The 21411-nt window shown below is 42.5% G+C and overlaps 4 protein-coding genes across 4 annotated transcripts; all 4 read left to right on the top strand.

Annotated features, from left to right (window-relative positions):
• The first annotated feature begins 2888 nt into the window (after nucleotides 1–2888).
• Nucleotides 2889–6359, top strand: LOC124214402 (uncharacterized). The gene is made up of 4 exons (XM_046616674.2): nucleotides 2889–3020; nucleotides 4272–4503; nucleotides 4752–5141; nucleotides 5250–6359. The coding sequence occupies exons 1-4, from the start codon at nucleotides 2893–2895 to the stop codon at nucleotides 6357–6359; spliced, it is 1860 nt and encodes a 619-aa protein (XP_046472630.2). The 5' UTR covers nucleotides 2889–2892.
• A 2923-nt stretch (nucleotides 6360–9282) lies between these two features.
• On the top strand, nucleotides 9283–12185 carry LOC124214751 (sodium-coupled monocarboxylate transporter 1-like). The gene is made up of 8 exons (XM_046617366.2): nucleotides 9283–9665; nucleotides 9801–10146; nucleotides 10242–10396; nucleotides 10481–10621; nucleotides 10701–10809; nucleotides 10884–11105; nucleotides 11166–11662; nucleotides 11733–12185. Exons 1-8 carry the CDS (start codon nucleotides 9442–9444, stop codon nucleotides 11812–11814), a joined length of 1776 nt encoding a protein of 591 aa, XP_046473322.1. The 5' UTR covers nucleotides 9283–9441; the 3' UTR covers nucleotides 11815–12185.
• Nucleotides 12186–12711: 526 nt separating this feature from the next.
• Nucleotides 12712–15497, top strand: LOC124213742 (sodium-coupled monocarboxylate transporter 2-like). Its single transcript, XM_046615329.2, has 8 exons — nucleotides 12712–13083; nucleotides 13175–13520; nucleotides 13603–13757; nucleotides 13829–13969; nucleotides 14045–14153; nucleotides 14244–14465; nucleotides 14542–15041; nucleotides 15127–15497. The coding sequence occupies exons 1-8, from the start codon at nucleotides 12860–12862 to the stop codon at nucleotides 15218–15220; spliced, it is 1791 nt and encodes a 596-aa protein (XP_046471285.1). The 5' UTR covers nucleotides 12712–12859; the 3' UTR covers nucleotides 15221–15497.
• A 458-nt stretch (nucleotides 15498–15955) lies between these two features.
• On the top strand, nucleotides 15956–20556 carry LOC124213743 (methanethiol oxidase). The gene is made up of 9 exons (XM_046615330.2): nucleotides 15956–16692; nucleotides 16779–17394; nucleotides 17614–17777; nucleotides 18483–18662; nucleotides 18744–19038; nucleotides 19098–19358; nucleotides 19495–19828; nucleotides 19920–20042; nucleotides 20327–20556. The coding sequence occupies exons 2-9, from the start codon at nucleotides 17376–17378 to the stop codon at nucleotides 20373–20375; spliced, it is 1425 nt and encodes a 474-aa protein (XP_046471286.1). The 5' UTR covers nucleotides 15956–16692; nucleotides 16779–17375; the 3' UTR covers nucleotides 20376–20556.
• The last annotated feature ends 855 nt before the right edge of the window (nucleotides 20557–21411 follow it).

Raw genomic sequence — 21411 nt, 5'->3', positions numbered from 1 at the left:
GCTGAATTTTTGTTGCAATAACATCTCGAAGAATATTAATACAACGCCATGGCCGTCGCCCTGATCATCCACCTTGGGATTCTCCTTATCGGTGAGTGACAAGATCATTAGCGTTTATTTAGAGATTGTTATACATTTCCTCGTGTAATTTTCCAATTGTAAGTGAATATTCTTTAACCGTCCGAATCAATCCAACTAATTGGTTTATCGTTACTATATAATACGTTGATTAACACAAGGTGGTGATAAAAATTCCGATAAAATTTCACCGCAAGATTTCGAAAAAATTTCGAAATTTCGTTTGCAACGTATTAAACTTGAAACCCGACTTTCGATTTTGATGTATTAACAAACTCAAGCTCTCCAAAATATGAATGATTCGAAAAATCAATTCTTGCTATAATAACTGGGCAACGAAACCAAAATCGCTTTTGATCTTTTGTATCGTCATAATCAAAGAGAATAAACCTGCTTAAAATCGCTGAGCTTTGGTAACTGTAATGCTTTATCCACGCGATTGCGGCGCCTTTTTTAAGAATCAACTATCATACCGTGGGGGAAAGACGTATGGAAATGGGAAAACGACGCGGGGGTTCATGCGAAGCTTTGTTCAATTTCACCGCTTGGAATCGTTTAATTTAAGTTTATAAGCGCCGCGGGATGCATTGCTGCACGACCACGGAGGCTGCACCCCCTTCAACCTCGACTGTTGACGTTGCAGTCGTCGTTAGCCGGGTCAAGTTGGGCAGAATACGAAATGCGAAGATTAGCAATCAGCTGAGACAACGTATCGCCGCGTGGCGCCCACCGAACGTGGGAATTTCTTTCACGGACGAACGCTTAAGCGCGGTGCATGCGGGTATTATTGGGCATTTGTGAACTGATCGATGCTAACAATCACGGGTTAATCAAGTGACAAATTTCCGTAATACACTGAGAAAAATTTAATTTGTTAGAGTAACTAGAAAAATTCAATAAAATAGGTAACGTTGAAAAACCTGTTCGAATATTGTTGAAATTACGAAAAACGAGGTACGCGTAACCATTTTGCGCTATTGTCGATCCTTTTTTGGTAATTGCAACGCAAAATCAGTTTCTGAGGTTTACTCTACTTTTTTAGTTTAATAAGTTGATTGTACATTTTTTTATGTAGTTTACGGAATGGATTTTTACTAATTGAACGGATGAAGTACGACTCAATTTACAGGTATAAGTAATCAAGATTTTATTTAGATTTTTGCCTGTTGAATCACGGTATTGACGGTATTGTGATACTGATTAGTATAAAATCAAAATTTTCCATAAACAAAAGTGTATTTGATTATTTGATAAAAGAGAGTATCAGTGAAATTTCATTTTCATCTAAATCTACAAATCACTATGATCACTATCAAATTTCCAAACAATCGTACGAAATGTGTAGATTTTGAAGTGAAATGAATTTGTCGTTATTTTTGGCAGCGCGTCGTAATTGATAATAACAAATTCCTTCACATAAGTATGTATTTGAAAAATACCGACTCATCGTCAAGCTGCAGGGTTCAAAAACGGGCGACAAGTAGCAAACGCGGCAGACTGTTCACGGAGCGAGTTGCATGTTTTTATAAGATTTCAAGCATCCATCGCGTGGCTAAACCCTCGGCCTTTTTCCTTGCATACACACGCAGACGTCCGCATATGTTTAAAACATAACATCATTCTCGAAGACTGCATGGTGGGCGAGGGTGGAGGATGAAGAGGGTAAAAAGCCCTTGAAACCCAAGAACGAGGCATGCGGGTCCCGGTACCCCAAGAATCGTAGAGTCGGGTTTACTGTTCAGTGTCAGTGATCAATCCTCGAACGAATTTCGTACCAGGTCAGAGTTTACCCAGCTGTCCAGACCCTTGACGCACGAATCCCGCAAATTGAGTCAGCGGATTGAACGAACGACGTGTACCAAAAATTTTGAAAGGAAAACTTTGAATTTAAATTCTCATTCATTAAAATGTAGGAATAATTATTCTATTCCCTTGAGAAAATTGCTTAGATAATTATAAAATATACTTTTATCCGATTCTGGGGTGAAATTTTTACAACCATTACTAGAAAAAAAAACAAATAAGACGCATAAATGTAAATCACCAATTTATTTCACCGAGGTTCAGTTAAACTAGTGAAGTGAAAATTTCTAATTGTCGTCTGAATATTCCCTTTCACAAATGAAATTACCGATTCCAAGTTCACCCTAAAAATCATTTCAATTATTTGTATCACATCGAGATCTAAGAAATCCGTTATCATGAAAAATTAGAAAACCTCCAGAACATCTCAACGTCGATGCAAAACAATTAAAATAAAGCCGTTATGATGTTATTAAAAAATGTTCAAAGATTACAAGGCATTCTTTTATGAATGTACTTTTTTAAATACCAATAAAATTTGTGAGCGTAGAGTCCTTTTTTCTGCGCAACACATCTGCGAACAGATTTTCAGGGAAATGCTTGAGTGGTTGAACGTTTCTACCGATTGTGTCGGTCGGATTCTGACTGGTAAGTATTTCGGATATTTTATCCAGCCAGATCTCGGGTTGTCGCTACGACGAGGTTTTACGGGGGCCCCGATCCCGGGCCAGGCGCATAGGCAGTCCAATAGTGGCGGGGGACTTAGAATCATCGAATAAATTTATCTTTCGGAATCTGTCAGACCCTAAAACTCTCGAACCCCTCGTCGGAGCGGGGCCTCAGCGGGTGGGCTGCTCTGGTACCTGCTGGGTTTTATACCTCGGACACGAGATCCGAAAGCCCAGGATGCGCCCCTTCGATACCGGAGCGCTATAACCCCGTAAGGCTAAGTATGACACTATATGCGTTGTCCTTTTTATTACCGTTTGTCTTCCAGGTCCGTCCCTCGGCATGGTTTGGGGCCCCGAACGAGGCGGAGACCAGTGCCAGGCCTTCTTCAGAGAAACCGTCGTCTCCGATTTTGCGACCGCTAGTGATTCCACCCCGTTGAGATTGCACGCCACTTGGCTATCACAGGGGTGAGTTTTTATTGAACCATCTTTAGTATTCTTTGCATACTCAAAATTCGTTTCTTCGGTACGATTTGAAGAATTTTGGATAACCAAATGAGTTCATTAGATTTCCCTACGATTTCATTGGACTTAAAAGATTTCAGTATCTCAAACTATTTCATAATGTTTCAGAAATTTCCGATAATCTTGCAAGATCTCAAAGGATTTCAATGATTTACAAAGGATTGCAGGGGGGATTTCGTGTGATTTTAAAGAGATAGATTCAGACGATTTTACCTTTCATAGTTTTAAAGAATTAAGAGGATTTCAAAGATCTAAGGATTTTATAGGATTTCAGGGATTCCATGTGATTTCTAAGATTGCGGAAATTTTGAACGATTTCATGAGATTTCATGAATAGTGTACACTAGATATTAAGGGTAGTCAACCCCTCGGTCTTGATCTTCGACGACTTCTATTTGTATTTTCACGTCTCCTTTTTGTAAAGCCATGATCAAACTTTTCTCAGAAAAGCTTTGAGACGTTGAATTATATATATTATTATACCAAAATGAGTAGCTCTAGAACGGATATTCTTTGAAAAAACTGCTTAGTTCGGTCGTAGAATGTTCGATCACAAAGATCTTAGCCTGAACAAAGCTAACAACGAAAACAACTCGACATTCCTCACAGCCGGTAAGATCTTTGACCATGTCTCTTTCAAGATATTCATAATCTGCAAACCTAGTAAAGTCATTTCACCAACAATTTGATAATAGTTACATTAACCGAAGAAAAATGCAATCAAAATTTTGCAAAAAGTATATGATTACGCGAAAAAAAAGGTTTGATTACATCGGCAGTGCTTTCATATTGACAGAAATGTTGGAAAAACTTTTGAAGCGATTTTTGTTGACAAAAAGACAGTCAGATACTTCATAGGTTACCGACTTACAGCAGTTGTAGCGTGCTTATAAGAAACTGCGACCCTTTGTGCCTACTTGACGAGCCCCGACGGCAACTCACGCTCCAAGACTCTTACTCCCGAAGTGTACCGAGTCCTTTGCTTCTATTTTAACAAGGGAGAATCCGCAAGATGAACATATGTTGAAGGATTCTTATCTTCTCTTAAGTTATTAAGAACAAAGTGGCCTGAAGTACAACGTTGGCCATTTTGTTGGGCTGAATATCTTGCTAGTTGACAATTTAAACTTAGTGCTACCAATGAACAAAAAAAATTCTAACAGCCTTTCAAACTCCATGTTTTTTGTTCAAAAGGTGCGAGACGAGATCGGGACCCGAGTACGTGATCCGAAAGTACACCTTCTACGAGAACGATACATTTTTGCTGCTGCGTCACCACTACGCTGAAGAGTCGTGCAGTGTGGCCACTCACACAGTGACAGCCAGAGGTGTGCTGCGGCTGCTCTCAGCGTCCATTCTAACTCCTGGAGCCACAGAAGCTAGGTTTCAGCTGGACACGGTCCACGTGATCCCCCTAAATCGGCAGGTAAGCATGGATACGATTTTGATTCTCCTATTTTTTAACATCACGAGGCGTATTTTGCGCGGTGCGAAGCCAGACGGTGCCGTCAATTTGCCAACGTGAACGATAATCAGATCCAGCGACTGTGTGCCAAAGAGAAACACCGTGAGTTTGACTGACAGCGAAGTACGAGACGGACTGTTATCACGACGCCACTGATTATAATTATACCCACAAGACCTCTCAGCGGTAAATCACTCCTTGTGTCGCAGGTTGCCCACAAACTGGGACTCAGGGTGAACTCAACGTGCGGGCCGCAGCCAAAATGGCGGCCGTATGTCCCTCAGCTCGTCTACGAACAACCTCATCACCGCGTTCCCAATCCCTTGTGGGAAGGGCCCAGGTACAACTCTCTTCACGGTCATCAGCCATCGCAGAATCGGCGCGGCATCGACTGCCTCGAAACACTCGGTCTCGAGTTTGGAGAACTGCGACTCCTCAGGGTCCAGAAGAGACCCTCGGTCTCAAAAACGACCCATTACAAGCCCGTCGGCAGACCAAGAGTCGAACTCCTATTTGGTGGTCTTCCGCCCACGACTCAAACTCGCTTCACCCACAGGCCCACGGCTTTACAGTCAACCGCGCTTCTGCGGTCTGACACGGTGAGTAGAAATTGAAAAAAAATTCACTCATGTAGAAAAAGATGCAGTCAGTCATACATTTTTAGGTGACATTGATCAATTTCAAATGATTTCTCTTTCTGTCACCAGACAACGGGGTGTCCAATGTGCAACGCGATATCCCGAGGAACAGAGACGAGTCCTCCGGTTCTCCACGAGGTCGCAGCACTGCCAGCGTTGCTGGGTGGAAGCTGGACGAGCAAGAGCTGCGAGAGCGAAGAGGGAGGCTTGTGGGTGAGGAGACAATTTCGAGTATGGCCGGGAGACAAGCTGTGGACGGGGCAATGGGACTACTTTAGGGATCCGAAGTGCAGCTCGTTCCTCTACGCAGTGACAGCGGCCGGAAGCTACGTTCAGCGGGCTGGGCGACAACGGCGCCACGAAGAGCTGGAGTCGGAAGCTCCGCAGTTCGCGATGGACGGGGACCGCCTCGAAGATCGGGCCCGACGAGAAGTGGTGCCCTGGATGACTCCGGAGCTGGCGAAGAACATATGGGACATATACGCCCCGAAACGGGAGCAAGTGTCGGCGGATGAGATGCTCCCGTCAATGGACGAGATCCAGGAGGCCATCACACGGTCGCCCGACGCGCCGAAGGTCCCCGAATCTGAGGCCCACCTTTCCAAGCGCAGCCTCGTTGATGAGGACGACTCCTACCGCCATCTGCTTCAAGACGCGCATCCCTCTCTCGCGCTCTCCTTCGCCGCCATGCTGCGTGGTAACCAGCGCTACGAAGAAACGACGCCCAGCGTCTTTGTCACCCCGACGCCACCGACTCCGACCGGAACCACCGAGCTTGACCTCCACGTCGCCGAGTCCATTCTTGTCCCCGGTGACCCAGGGGTCGTAGCTCGCTGCGGCGGCCGCGGCCGGCTCGCCACCTGGCCCCCCGATTGCATCCCGCGCTCCCTCGAGGCGCCGGCTATCCTTGGACTCAGGGCTCGCGTCGGCGTCACCTGGAGCGGCGAATACACTCTCTTGTTCGGGCCCAGGGACAGCAGCCTCTGGAACGCTCCGCTCTATCAGTGCGGACCCACCAGTTCTCACAATTCCGGACTTCGCGCTCATCTCAGAACCATCGTCGGGCTCAAGTATGGGCTCTTCTCACCCTCGTCGGCGATCACTCATAATCAACCTGGCACTGTCCTTCCGCTCTTGCTTCTCAGTTTTCTGAGAGCGATGCTAAGGCTACTTACCTGAGCGGAGGGTTTTCGTACCAGTTTCGGGCGACGAGTGACGAACATGGACTTGATAAATTCACTTCTCGGCTGTAAGTCTGGGATCTAAGGAACCACAATATCTTATACCTGAAAAATCAATCAAAATCAAACCTATAATAGATTAATTTATAAGATATAATATTATTATTCTTCCGTTTAACTTTATGAAAAGGAAACGCTTGAAAGAATTTTACGTTTCCTTCATTTTGATGAGATATCGACACTAGGGTGAAACTTTATATAGACGGAATCTTTTTGACTTTAGTTAAACGGTTTCGAGATAATTCTGATATATATATATATATATATATATATACCTAATATATATATATATATATATATATATACCTAATATACATATATATATATATATATATATATATATATATATATATATATATATATATATATATATATATTAGGGTGATTCAAAAAAAAAAAATTAATTTTTTTTTTCTTCCAAACAGGCTCAAAAGTTTCTTTTGGATGTAAAAAAATTATTGTGAAAATATGAGCCCTTAATATTAATATTAAGATAGTCCTCATCGCATTTTTGTAATTCCCATAAGAATAACATGGGAAAAATTATTTTTGCTTCTTCTGATTTTTATACCGTTCATACAACTGATTGACTCATAAATCGCTGTTATAATCTTTATAGAGAATTGAACGCTCTACAAAAAAGGTTTGATAACATTTTTTTATTAGTCCACGCGTTCAAAAGTTATTGAAGATCGAAGTTCAAATTTTTAAAAATTTGATCGAATTTAGTGAATTACACCGAAACTGTTGGTTTTGGTGACAAATTAAGGATCAAATATTTCGTCAAACATTAAGGGGGATAGCCACTGTGAAATTTCAAAAAAAAAATTTATTTAAGGATCAAATATTTCGTCAAACATTAAGGGGGATAGCCACTGTGAAATTTCAAAAAAGAAATTTATTTATTAATCATCCTTAAATAAATTTTTCCCCCTTAATGTTTGACGAAATATTTGATCCTTAATTTGTCACCAAAACCAACAGTTTCGGTGTAATTCACTAAATTCGATCAAATTTTTAAAAATTTGAACTTCGATCTTCAATAACTTTTGAACGCGTGGACTAATAAAAAAATGTTATCAAACCTTTTTTGTAGAGCGTTCAATTCTCTATAAAGATTATAACAGCGATTTATGAGTCAATCAGTTGTATGAACGGTATAAAAATCAGAAGAAGCAAAAATAATTTTTCCCATGTTATTCTTATGGGAATTACAAAAATGCGATGAGGACTATCTTAATATTAATATTAAGGGCTCATATTTTCACAATAATTTTTTTACATCCAAAAGAAACTTTTGAGCCTGTTTGGAAGAAAAAAAAAATTAATTTTTTTTTTTTGAATCACCCTAATATATATATATATATATATATATATATATAGTGAATGTAGCGAGTATCTCAACTGGTCGTATATCTTTTACACGAAATGAACGCGATGTAAAAGAAATAATGTATCACGCACGTGGATATTTTTCCTTGGAAAGCTTATCGAGTAGTTAAAAAGATGACGGGGAAAAAGTGTTGTACGGTAATAGTACGATAAATTGTGAATCTTTGTGAATATTGCGATAAGTTAGCTAGAATAACCTTAACTGTATTGTAAAAGTAACAGTTGCGAATTTTTTTTTTAGAATTAGTATATTCGGCCTATTACAACTCAGCAAACCGATTTCAAAGTCACTTATTGTAAAAGAAATTAGGTATACAATTATTGGTGTTTATAAAAATGATAATCATATATGAATATTATATGATAGATGCTAGAAACAAGGTATAATTTGTCTATCGGCATATCACTACTTGGTTAGATGTACATTGGTTAAATTGATAAGTATGATTTAAGATTAGAAAATTAGAAAAATGTTACGACGATAGTTGTGACGTAGGGACGTACCCCCAGTGAAATTTAAAATTCGAATCAACAGTCTGGCTATATGCCAGTCGTGATAAAGGAAATAAGTTTTGTAAATAGATTGTAAATATGTCTTACACGGCTTCACATCTGCAAACGGAAGACTGTAAATATTGAAATAAATTCTAAAGTGAGAGTTCATATTTTTCTGATGCATTTTCTAAATCCGAAAAATCGTCAATTGAATCGTAGTTTCATTCAAGGAATCACTGTACGAACAATTAATTGGCAGATTTATATCTTGAGGTAAATATGAGGTGACGAAAATATAAGATAATAGATAAAGTTGGCAGAGCAGCAAATCATCGCAGCTAATCGGAGCACAAGGTCGTTGTTGCCAAATTTATACGCGCGTAGAAGCCTGATTCTGATTTAGGTAATATGTGCTTTGACCATAAATAGCTTATTTTTACCTGACGTTGATAATTTTGATACACCAACCGCGTTTTTGCAGCGGTTTTAACGGCTGTTTGTCTTGGCTTGAAGGAAAGGTCACGGATACCAGACTACTCACGACATTACCGGATTGCAGACCCTGATGCAACACGTAGGAACATGATGCGTCGTTAATTCCGCAATTTATAGATAACGAAATGCACGGTTCGCGAGATGCAGAATCGAGGAAACGGTATCACTTTACAAATCTCGGCACTCCGATGCATACTGCAAATCGTGGCATCTCTCTTCTAAATGAACAACGCACAGATCCCGAAAGCAGTCTTGAAATGTACAATTTGCTGCGGAACCTACGACAAAAAGGATGACCATTTCTAAGGAAATTTCATCTCTGGGTGTATATGATAGTTCAAACCTTCCAACCACGCAGTAGAACTTGTTTGTAAATTTCAAGGCGTCAGAGTCCGTTTATCTGTGGATTGTAAATCATGAACATATACGTGGAATCGTGTCTTCCACGCACGAGTCCCCATCGCTAGATTACCTTCAGTATTCCTCAAACTTCCTAGACGTTCTCTACTCAGATTGGTGATCGCATTTTCCGTGTCGGATCATTACTCTGATCAAAGTTCAAAGATCCACAGCCCAGTGTTCAAGACACGCTTCACGACGCTGCTGCCTCCTTTTATTTGGGGAGAAAAGAGCCAGAAATGTCAACCAATAATTCTTCTCTAGTGGGCACCAGCCAGAAGTTTGTCGCGTACCTAACCTTCGGATGGATGGACTACACTCTGTTCTTCGTGATGCTCAGCATCAGCGCCGCAGTCGGTGTCTACTTTGGATTCTTCAGCAAAAAGCAAGACACAAAGAAGGAATATCTCTTCGGCGGGAAAGCAATGAGCTACTTTCCAGTCGCCATGAGCATAACTGCAGGGTCAGTATACATATTTCGAAGACACGGTCAACAGACATTGATCAGTTGACAATAAGTATGCAAATAAAAGAAAGGAAATCAGATTAATATAATTGTATGTCCAAGCCATTTGTTGCAAAAAGTCTCTTCCTCCAGTCACGTATCGGGTATCACCCTATTGGGAATCCCTTCTGAGGTTTACAAGTACGGGACTCAGTACGCAGCCTGCATATTCACCACCATCTTCATGTGCATTTTGACCTTGTACATCTTCCTCCCGGTCTTCCATAAGCTCCAGCTGACCAGCACCTTTGAGTACTTAGAACTAAGGTTTGGAAGGATTGTTCGACAGTTTGCGTCGGTTCTCTATACCATATCTTTGATCCTTCATACGCCCCTCGTTATCTATGGACCCGCACTGGCCTTTGCCCAGGTGACTGGTTCTGATATGCATTACGTCGCTCCTGCTATAGGAGGTGTCTGTATTTTCTATACAACTGTAGTGAGTATTAATTGTAATTTAAGCTTCAGTCACATCGAAACTGCACGTACAAGCGGTTATGTTTTATTAATCCACTTATGTCTTCCTCACACAAGGGTGGACTCAAAGCCGTGGTATGGACTGATACGATTCAGTTCACGGTCACTATTGTCACTCTTTTCATCGTTCTTACTTTGGGCATCATCTCCGTTGGGGGCATTGGCGAGATCTGGCGGATATCCGGGGAAGGAGGTCGTCTGATATTTTTTGAGTATGAACGAGACTAGTTAGTAATTGTTAAGAAAATAACTAAGGAATATGAAAACTTTTAAAAACGGTTCAAATTTTCCGACAGTATGAATCCCAGTCCATTCGTTCGAAGTAGCTTCTGGGCGGTATCTCTTGGTCTGACAACATCTTGGGCTGCTAACATCAGTGTCAATCAAAGTAGTATGCAGAGATTCCTTGCTGTGCCAACCCTTTCGGAAGCCAGAGTGTAAGGTTTTTATTCATACTAAATTTTCATTTCGCAAGCTCGTCTGTGGTCCGACGGTACTAAGATCTTGATACTCCAGATCTCTCTGGGTACTGTGTGTTGGACTGGTCACTGCAAAGTGGATATCCGTCGCCACTGGCCTGATAATGTTTTCCAAATATCACGATTGCGACCCGGTTACAGCAAACGTGAGTTCGATTCCTCGGCTGAAGTACGTCACATGTCAAACAGCATCATGAAATAATCTTTGAGCATAATCCAGATTGTAGATAAGGCAGACCAGATGTTACCCTATTACGTAATGGACGTCGCAGGAAACATTCCTGGACTGCCGGGCCTTTTCATATCCGCTCTTGTGAGCTCTGCTTTATCAACGATGAGCGGTGGATTAAACACGGCAGCTGGAACCATATGGGAAGACTTCATCTCCCCCTGGATTCCAGAGAGTGAAAAGAAAGAAGCAATGGCCACAAAAGTGATGAAGGTGAGGAACCGAGCGGGAGCAATCGTAGTGAGATCTTGAAAAATCGATTTCTGCAAACAGGTTACCGTCGTTTTATTGGGATTCCTGTGCATCTTCTTCGTTTTCGTCGTAGAACACTTAGGTGACATATTCATGGTGTCTACGACCATGACCGGTGTTACGGCTGGAACTATCACGGGCTTCTACGTTCTTGGGATGATGGTTCCATGGGCGAATTATAAGGGTGCCGTGATCGGGGGGATCATAGGCTTTACCGCCTCAACATGGATCATAGTGGGCGCCCAAGTCGAGAAAGTGAAAGACACCTACGTGTCACTACCAACCTCGATAGCTAATTGCGCGATTCAACCGAACATGACGTATTCGACAGAGTCGACGTCGGCTTCGCCCGTCGATTCCGAAGACAAACCCATGATCCTTTATACCATTTCTTTCCTTTACTATTCACTGATCGGAATCACAGTCGTCGTAGTGAGCGGAACTATTGCCAGTTTTGTCACTGGTCGATCAAAGCTCAATGAATTGAACAGAGATCACTTTGCTCCGATTGTTCAGAGGTTTGTGGGGCTACTTACCCTATCGTACTTGAACTTGCGTCTTATTTTTCTTATTTTTGTTCAATTTTAGGTTCCTTCCTCGAGAGAAATACACTGAAGTACCCCTGAAGCCAATTCCCGAGGTACCGGATAAAGAAAAGGAGGCCATGTGAAGTGAACGTGATTCCCCTACTCAAAGAGTCTCTGTTCACTGTGACGGCGAAAAACATCGAATGGAGCTTAAAGAGACTCAAATTATTCCAATCACTACATCGGTACTCGAGCAGCATCATGGGGTTTGTTATAAAGTTATCGGAATGTCAGTCTGCTTTCAGATTTGCGCAGTTTGGATGGAGCATGACATAAAAAATTGTGTATATAAATTTTGTTAGACATGAGTGAAAGCTGCGTTGTGGATTGCGTAACTTGATTCCCGCATGAGAACTTCGGCCAAAACTACATTGTATGATAGCTTTATTTATTTATAAATGTATTTGGTGAACATGTAAATGAGCAATGTATTATTAAACCTGTATTTGCCAAATATTAAACTGCACGTGTCTCATTCAAACCGATCTTATCGTTGCACGTTATCTTTGTGAGTTGAAATCTGTGGACGAGGTTCGTTAATATTTGCTCTCCTCGCAAAAGTATTCGGGCCAGACGCTTTATGCAATGCAAACGACCAACCATGACTGACACATCGTACGAACGGCTCAGCGTTCCGTCGTATAAGTCATGGTCTGAAATCTGATTTGTGGATGAGACTTCAGAAAAAATAATCATCCCCCCTACTTATTTTGCCTGGATCTGGAAGGGGACTATTGGTTCATTTGGAAATTGAATATGATAAAAATTGAGGCTGGTATTCGTGTTCTCACCTACTACTACAAATTCCAACACTACTTCAGCCCTGGGCTTACAGGAAATTCAAATAAGCACTTTATATTACAGTCTATTTGCATATGCTAAGGTGGCAGCTAACACTAAATCATTTTATCTGTCATTTTTAGATGCTGAACATGCATAGAATTATACCCACTGTGAGCGACTGTATACTGCAGTTGTCTGTCAGTATTTCTTCGAAATTCACGTTTTCTGGTTCTATTCACGATCATTTTGTCTCCGTTCTTTTTAGTGGCCACGTATGTTCACCTTCGACTTCTACTTGTTAGGCTCGTAACACTCTTGGTCTAGTACCAAGAAATAAAATTAAAAATGTCTACAAACAATTTCTCGCTGGTGAATACCATCCAGAACAATGTTGAACCACTCACCTTTGGATGGGTTGACTACTTTCTCTTCGTCACGATGCTCTGCGTTAGTGCAGTGGTCGGGACTTACTTCGGATTCTTCAGCAAGAAGCAAGATACTACCACGGAATACCTACTAGGAGGAAAAACCATGAGCTATTTACCAGTAGCGTTGAGCATAACTGCTAGGTTGGTATCTGAATGTTTTATTTCACTATATGCAGTCTTCCATACCACGGAGGTGGCTCAGTTCATACGTGGTTACTTTGTCCTTCTTCAGCCACCTGTCAGGAATTACTTTGCTCGGAGTTCCTGCCGAGTCTTACCGATACGGAACACAGTATGCAGCCTGTATATTCACCACATTTATCACTGGCCTCGTAACGTCGTACGTTTTTCTTCCGGTTTTTTACAAACTGCAGTTAACCAGTTCCTTCAAATACTTGGAGGTTAGATTTTCGAGATCAGTTCGACAGTTTGCCTCGGTTATCTTCATCCTTAATCTGATACTTCACACTCCAATCGTCGTTTACGGACCAGCGTTGGCATTCGCTCAGGTTACTGGTTTCAATCTCCACTATATCGCGCTCATCATTGGACTTGTCTGCATTTTTTACACGGCTGTGGTGAGTATCGTTCATGAATTATATTCTGATCGTGTGAGTGAAATGGATAATCATCAATCCTCAAAGTTCTTTATAACCTCAGGGTGGACTCAAAGCAGTAGTGTGGACGGACACAATTCAATTCACTGTAACAGTGATCACTCTCTTCACCGTGCTCATTCTTGGCATAATCTCGATCGGTGGATTTCGGGAAATTTGGCGTATATCCGAAGAAGGTGGCCGCATTATATTCTTCGAGTAGGTAACCAATTAACCAATTCTTAGTGAAAGTATCCAGCAAAAAGTAACCGTCCAATTTTGTGGCGTAGCATGAACCCCAGCCCATTCGTTCGAACTAGCTTCTGGGGTGTTTCCATTGGCTTGACGACAACCTGGATTTCCTGTATAGGCATCAGTCAGAATTCTTTACAAAGGTTTCTTTCAGTACCATCTCTCTCAGATGCCAGAATGTAAGGTTTTTTCCATGTCGAGATCGCTCTATTTTTCATATTCTCAAGGTCTACTATTAATTGTGCTACCAACAGAACCATTTGGATCATGTGCGCTGGTATAATCGTGGTAAAAGGCATTTCTGTCTACACGGGGCTGATAATGTACTCCAAATATCATGACTGCGATCCGATTGTGACAAACGTGAGTTGATTTCTGAAAGGTTTTCGCAACCTATTCTCAGTATTGAAACGACTGTTCATCATCTAAAAAAAAACGTTAAATATCACACAGACGGTATCCCAACCAGACCAGATTCTACCCTACTATGTGATGGACATTGCCGGTAGAATTCCCGGGTTGCCAGGTCTCTTCCTCGCTGCTCTCGTTAGCTCCGCCTTGTCATCCATGAGCAGTGCCTTGAATACAGTGGCTGGAACGATATGGGAAGATTTCATCTCCCGTTGGGTGCCGGAAAGTGAAACAAAGGAACAAACGGCAACAAGGGTTATGAAGGTGAGGGCATATAGAAAAGACATAGACAGCAATCATAGAATCAGTATCAGAATTAGAAACCACTTTGAACCGATAGGCCACCGTCGTTGTGTTGGGAATGCTCTGCGTTGCCCTGGTTCTGGTAGCCGAGCAGTTAGGTGATATATTCACAATGTCCGCGAGCATGACTGGCGTGACTTCCGGAACTACTCTCGGTTTATTTACCCTGGGGATGCTGGTCCCATGGGCAAGTAACAAGGGCACCATAATCGGGGGTATCATAGGCACCACCGTATCGGCGTGGATCGTCATGGGTGCCCAAATTCACAAAATAAACAAGAACATACGGTACGACCCACTGCCAACGTCCACGGATAACTGTCCGCATACATTAAACGCTACCTACTGGACCCAGCCCACGCTACCGCCTGTGAAGCCGGAAGACGAACCCATGATCCTCTTTACCGTTTCTTTCCTCTACTATTCCCTTGTCGGCTACGTAACTGTCGTTATCTGTGGCATTATCGCGAGCTACATCATCGGTGTTCCAGACCCCAAGGATCTGGACAGGGATCATTTTTCGCCGCTGATACACAGGTTCATAGTTCCTCGATTTATTTTTTGTCTTAAAATTCTCACTTCTCAGGTAATGTGAGGTTTATTTTATTTATGTATACCACAGATTCCTGCCTCGAGAAAAATACGCAGATGTGAGGATGACACTGATTCCCACGATACCAATTAATCCAGACAAGGAAAAGGAAGCTATGCAATGACCCACGCTGAAAACCATTGGGTGTAAATCTCATCGTCCATACTTGGATATCATTCACATGTCATTTCCATATACAAATTATAACATCACAAAATTAGTCTTAAGATATTTTTAATACAAAACAACGGGCAGTGTAAAAATACGTGAAAATACCCTTTTACCTTATAGTCTCATTGTGCGAACAATAGCTCGCAAGTGAACGTGACAAGGAACCTAGTTCAAAGATCTTGCTCGACACTGTTGTTAAGTACGGGTACAAGACGAATTAAAATGTTCCACGAAGGAGAAATAAGTCTCGTTCATTTCCAACAAGCTTTTCTACCTGTCCCGTCATACCATTTCGTTTCAGTGGTATCAAATGACCGGTAACCATCGCGTGACTGGTATACGTATGGCAGCCAGATGTTGAGGGACAACTGTAAAATTATTTATGGTAGTAACTAGCTCTATAGCTGAACATCACGAACACTGATAATCGATCGAGCACATTCATGGCTTGTCGATTAAAAATGGCGTAGACTGAAAGGGGTAGGGACACGTTATAACATGCAAACCATTAGAACCTAGTTATCTGAGAATGTACATCCGACGCTCTGGACTCTGTAACCAGTTCAAAGAACCGCCATGAGAATGCGAACTTATTGATTCGCGTACGCATGCGCTGTCGGGACAGCTAGGAGTCGTCTGTATTAACTGTGACACGGCGAGGCAGTTCGGAGTCCACGCTGAGGGCGGGTGAGCCGCGCCTGCACGTGGGGCGGTCGCCTACATCGGCCATCAGAAGCGGGTGTATCAACAAGTACCGAGTGACTTATATTACATCGTCTATTTATACACCAACTCCAGCCTTTCATGGAGTTCGTCGGGAATGATTGCTCTTTGTTATCTAATTACACCGTGACCTCACCCAGTACTCATGGTTTCGCTTTTGAGTTGCTGCACTCGCTCGAAGAGTCGCGCCGATTTTGCTTCGAAGGACGATACAGGCGGGACCCGATTCGCCAGACCATTTTATCGCCGTTGACAAATCCTCCAGTGTCGAGTGGTTCCGTGTTTTTTGGTAAAGGTGAATTAGTGCTTGACTTGCTTATAACAGCATAACAGAGTTTTCCGCACGAAATGGGAGGGTCGAGGACGTTTGCAAGGGTCAACTGCATTCCTGCGGCATGACGACTGGCTTTCAAAAGAGTCTTCTGGGTCTTAGTGTCTTCATGACCATCGTCCTGGTTGCCGTTCTGACCAGTAAGAAGTTCGCTTTGGAAGCCCGGCGGAATGCTCTGCTACTGGAGATGGTAGCGAACATTAGCACCGACTTGGATAAACTGGACGACGGCTTCGACATCATCGCGTCGAGAACGGAAGTGGCTAAAGGTCAACTCCGAAAGCTCGCGACTTTACATAGAGACAACTTGATGATATGCGCTCTACTTCACGAAAAACACGAGAAGAATGCTGATCATTCGTATGGTAACGGTGGGCGAAGAAATTGATATTTACTTGCTATGTGCATTGTACTTGCGAGAAAAAAATTATCAGACTTTTGTTTTAATTCAATTTAGAAGCTGCTGATCTCCATACGCTAGGGTCAATCACGAAGCCATGGAAAGATCAGCTTCCGTCTAAGAAGCGCTAAAAGTTCCCCGAAACTTTGGAAGCGCTGCTCACCTACATACCTACAATCATCCTGACTGTCCTACAAATCATCAAAATACGATTAGACGAAATCGATCTGATATTTTTAGCAAAGAACCGAAAGAAAGTGATCGAATAATATTTTATATATCTAGGCGAATTGAAAAAAATCAGGGTGAATCACTTGGACTTGTTTTAATCTTGCCCGACAAGTCGAGAATAAGAACTCTGCGCCTTGCGACCGTCCGGATGCAACCCGAGTGGCACGTCTTCTGCTGTCACCGAAGCCAAGCGGTCTTGGTCTTGGTCAAGGCTATTGAGTATCACTGAGAGAGATAGTGAAAAAATAAAGAAGGACAGAGGCAGAGAACGAGTGAGTGAGTGAGCCGGCTCAATTCGAACACAGTCAACTGACGCACAGAGGCGCCGATGTGTTTAGTTTGACTCGGCTACCCGGCGTCGTTGGGTCGCATCGGCACCAGTCTTTACCAGACGTTGGCGCATCGAACAGGAACGCAATAATCATGGCAACGGTAATAAAAGGTGAGCGTTATATTTTTGCCCTGGTTTTCGTCAACTCTACGACGCGCTTAGAGAGTGAAAACATTCTCTCTTTCTCTTTCCCTGAGCCGCGTTGCAAATTTACATCTACGCTGTGAATCCGCAGCTTCGGTTCTGGCCCTGAGCCAGAAGAACGAAATCTGCGACCGCTGGTTTTCGCTCGCTCTTGTCCGATCATCGTTGTGTCTGTCATGATTCCAGAAGGCGGATGCTGTGCTGGACCCGGGTACAAGAGCCCCTTGGCGGCCATGCTTGAGGGACCAAGAGAAGAGATCATCTACGTCGTCTGCATCCAGCCCGACCCCACGAAACCCGATGTCCTTGCGACGGTCGACGTGGACCCGAAGAGTTCAACGTACTCGCAGGTTCACTGGTTCATCTCTTTTTAATCGGCTGATCCCTTGCGAAATCGCGTCGAGCTGTAGTCAAACCCCCAGAAATTTTGTCGTGGACCCCGAGTCAGTACTCTTTGGTGTGTGGATGAAAATCTTCGGCTCTCACTTCTGCATCGCATAAATTATACAGTCGTTAACAGACTGCAGGTGGAAAAGACAGTTGATTGTTTAACCAGCAATAAGAATGGTGGAGCGTTGTCGCAGTGGCACGAGTTAAAAATAAAGTCTCGGGCAAACTGCGACGCTCGGTACAGCCACGGAAATCTAATCTACATATTGAGTAACAAACATTATCGTTGGCGCGTTCATTTATCAAAAGTATTATATACATCATTTCATGCCAGATTTTTACAGGGTGATAATTTATTATTTGTAAATGGAATTTGTTGAGATTACCCACCGATGTGTTTATCTTGCGATACTTCGTATGTCCGTCGCGTAATCTTTGCAAGCCTTACCGACATTCTATATATCTTACGCCTTTATAATCTATCATTGAACTCATAACTATACAATTAAGTTTGAACGATGATACCGTGTGCCTTTAGCCAGCTGTATTCATCGCGATAATTTATTTTCCAAACATGACTTTCTATATGCTCTGTCCGTTGCTAGCTGCTTTTGTTGTTTGTATGTTATGGAACAGTAATCAACACGAGATTAAAAATTTCGCAGATAATCCACAAACTCCGAATGCCGAATGTTGGGGACGAGCTTCATCACTCGGGATGGAACATTTGCAGCAGCTGTTACGATTCGCCGAAGAAACGGGATACCATGGTTCTTCCCAGCCTGGTTTCGGACCGCGTCTACTTCGTCGACCTCTCCGAGGAGAGGAACCCGAAGATTAAGAAGGTTGCACCTTGCTGAAACCAATGACCGTTATTACTGCTCACTTGGCCTTGATTATAAATGGAATGCTTTTTTTCACCTTAGGTCTTGGAGCCAAAAGAGATGCACAAATGGGGTCTGGCCACTCCACACACATCCCACTGCTCGCCGACTGGTGAAATAATCATCTCCACGATGGGAAAACCCAACGGTGACGCCCTTGGCTCATTCCTGACGATCGACAGCGACACCCTAGAGACGACTGGCGCTTGGACGAAGGACGAGGCCTCCTTCGGATACGATTTCTGGTACCAACCTTACCATGACGTCTTGGTATCGAGCGAGTGGGGCGTGCCGAGAACCTTCAAGAAGGGTTTTGCATCGAGTCACGTCACGGCGGGTAAGATTCGAGTGGTTCGAAACTCGAGAAATCCTCATTCATCCATCGCGTAATTTCAGACACTTACGGAAAAAGCTTGAACATCTACTCGTGGACCGAGCGGAAACTTTTGCAAACACTAGACCTCGGTGAGGAGGGCTTCGCCCCGTTGGAGACGCGGTTTTTGCACGACCCAACCTCGGCCGAAGGCTTCGTAGGATGCGCGATACACTCGAACGTCTTCCGGTTCTTCAAGAAATCGGAGGGCGAATGGTCTGCCGAGAAGGTCATCAGCATTCCCGCGAAGAAAGTGGACGGCTGGATACAGTCGTACATGGAAGGTGACTTCTCCAATTTTTTCTTCTCCTTCTCTTTTCGTGTGACCATTTCCTGATCAGGAGTGTGTCAAAATGAAAAGAAACTGACGTGAGCATTCAACTGGAAGTCTCATTTTAATTCGTCACGCGACCGTTCCAGGCATGATCACCGACATCGTACTCAGTCTCGACGACAAGTATTTGTACCTGACGAATTGGCTCCACGGTGACGTTCGGCAGTATAACGTCACCGATACTCGGAATCCAAAACTGACCGGCCAGATTTTCCTCGGAGGTAGTATTCTTTCAGATGGCAAAGTTCGCGTCGTGGAAGATAAGGAATTGGACAAGCAGCCTGAACCCGTCTTCGTCAAGGGACGCCGACTTTACGGATCTCCCCAGATGATCCAGCTCAGTCTCGATGGACGTCGCCTCTACGTCACAACGTCCTTGTTCTCACCCTGGGACAAACAGTTCTACCCAGAACAAGTCAAGTACGTGAAAGATTTTGAGAGCCTGTACTTTCCAGGAGAAGTATGCTTCAAATCATGGTCCGTGAAAGTTATTTACGGTGCTGCTTTTCAGACACGGATCTACCATGGTGAAACTCGATGTCGATATTCAAAACGGAGGCATGACGCTGGATAAAGATTTTCTCGTCGACTTTGGAGCCGATAAGGATGAAATTCTATTGGCTCACGAGATGAGGTTTGCGTTCGAATAATAATAATTAAAGTAATAAAGTTTGGTGGGGAAATAAGTTGCCGTAAATTGCAAATTTTACTTTCTTTTATCATTTGTACAGTACTTGAACTGTTCATTGAATTTTAAGGGAAAATAGAAACGAAACGAGAAGATATACTTACTCGGTTAAAACCCTTACTTGATTAAAATTTCAATAGCCATAAAATTGAATCTGGTAATTGTTTTGAATGTTACTTGGTATTTTTTTATCATTGAAGTCATGAGTTTAATAATGACGAAAATTATAGATACCCAGGCGGAGATTGCACTTCGGACATCTGGCTTCCAGAGAAATGAGAAGATGATCACATGATGTAAAAAACTGACTGGAATTTAATCGATGCGAGTCATCGAGGAGATTCACAAATCAATCAGTGGGACCGAATTAATTTGCGTGATGATATTTTATACTGTATTTTACTATTACGAAAAGATGAAATAAATATTAACCTAGGAAAAGGGATATTGTTCAAGAAAAGTAAGTGACTTTATACTCACGCGTCACCTAATTCAATCAGAATTGATATTCCCCTCGTGTAACAGTTCCTGAGTAACAGATATTAGTAACGAATGATTCCAATTTGTAGTACTTTCGAACCTGAGTCGTGGGTTCATTTGATTAGTCTGACTAATGTGACGAGCTATTGAGGTAAGCAAAGGCTTTGTCCGCGATATCCGGTCTCCAGTCCGTTTGACGAGTGTCTGAATATCATAGCTACACATCCAACAATAGCCGGAAGCTAGTGAAAGTAACCGATGAAGTGGCCAGATAATTGTATTATGTGTGTGGACGGTATTTTATGTACGTTTGTACACTCCATTGTCTCGAAAAGTACATCTTCCGTTGGTGCACGTTCCACCAATGATATGAACCCCAAGTTATTGATAGTCCCACGCGCGTCTGTGTACGACTCTTCGTCTTAAATGCATATACTTAATTTACTTCGAGGTTGAGTAATCCGTTAAACGAGTCGAAAAATAAATTTCCGTCGGTCGAGTCGACGTCTGTTTTGTAATTCACGAGGACTTGAATAATTGAGTAATTAGTTGCAAAGTTGAAAAGAATTATAGTCCTGTTGGTGGTGAATTCTAGTCGATTGTAACGGACTCCTTGCATAATTTTGGACTCGACAATGCGGCTCGATTTTACGCATAGAGAAAATTCACAAAATTATTTATATTCAAATTGTAAATTTGATTCGTAAACAAATGTAATAGTGTGGATATAGAAACTGAAATTAAATGCATCGGAAAGACGCTGGTTATAAGTTGTTTGAAAAATATTAATTACGAGAGATCTCTTGGAGGTTTTTCTGTCAGTAAACCAAAGGGT

The sequence above is a fragment of the Neodiprion pinetum genome, chromosome 3 (assembly GCF_021155775.2).
Source record: "Neodiprion pinetum isolate iyNeoPine1 chromosome 3, iyNeoPine1.2, whole genome shotgun sequence".
NCBI classification, from domain to species: domain Eukaryota; kingdom Metazoa; phylum Arthropoda; class Insecta; order Hymenoptera; family Diprionidae; genus Neodiprion; species Neodiprion pinetum.
This window is presented reverse-complemented; position numbering and strand designations above follow the sequence as displayed.

Bases quoted from the DNA above. Each gene is read 5' to 3' on its own strand.
- LOC124214751 (XM_046617366.2), top strand. From the start codon at position 9,442: ATGTCAACCAATAATTCTTCTCTAGTGGGCACCAGCCAGAAGTTTGTC. The intron at 10,622-10,700 runs GTAAGGTTTTTA...TTGATACTCCAG, and splicing joins ACCCTTTCGGAAGCCAGAGT to ATCTCTCTGGGTACTGTGTG. The intron at 11,663-11,732 runs GTTTGTGGGGCT...GTTCAATTTTAG, and splicing joins TTTGCTCCGATTGTTCAGAG to GTTCCTTCCTCGAGAGAAAT.
- LOC124213742 (XM_046615329.2), top strand. From the start codon at position 12,860: ATGTCTACAAACAATTTCTCGCTGGTGAATACCATCCAGAACAATGTT. The intron at 13,084-13,174 runs GTTGGTATCTGA...GTCCTTCTTCAG, and splicing joins GCGTTGAGCATAACTGCTAG to CCACCTGTCAGGAATTACTT. The intron at 14,466-14,541 runs GTGAGGGCATAT...TTGAACCGATAG, and splicing joins CGGCAACAAGGGTTATGAAG to GCCACCGTCGTTGTGTTGGG.
- LOC124213743 (XM_046615330.2), top strand. The intron at 19,039-19,097 runs GTAAGATTCGAG...GCGTAATTTCAG, and splicing joins ATCGAGTCACGTCACGGCGG to ACACTTACGGAAAAAGCTTG. The intron at 19,829-19,919 runs GTACGTGAAAGA...GCTGCTTTTCAG, and splicing joins TTCTACCCAGAACAAGTCAA to ACACGGATCTACCATGGTGA.
- LOC124214402 (XM_046616674.2), top strand. From the start codon at position 2,893: ATGGTTTGGGGCCCCGAACGAGGCGGAGACCAGTGCCAGGCCTTCTTC. The intron at 3,021-4,271 runs GTGAGTTTTTAT...TTTGTTCAAAAG, and splicing joins GCCACTTGGCTATCACAGGG to GTGCGAGACGAGATCGGGAC. The intron at 5,142-5,249 runs GTGAGTAGAAAT...TTCTGTCACCAG, and splicing joins CGCTTCTGCGGTCTGACACG to ACAACGGGGTGTCCAATGTG.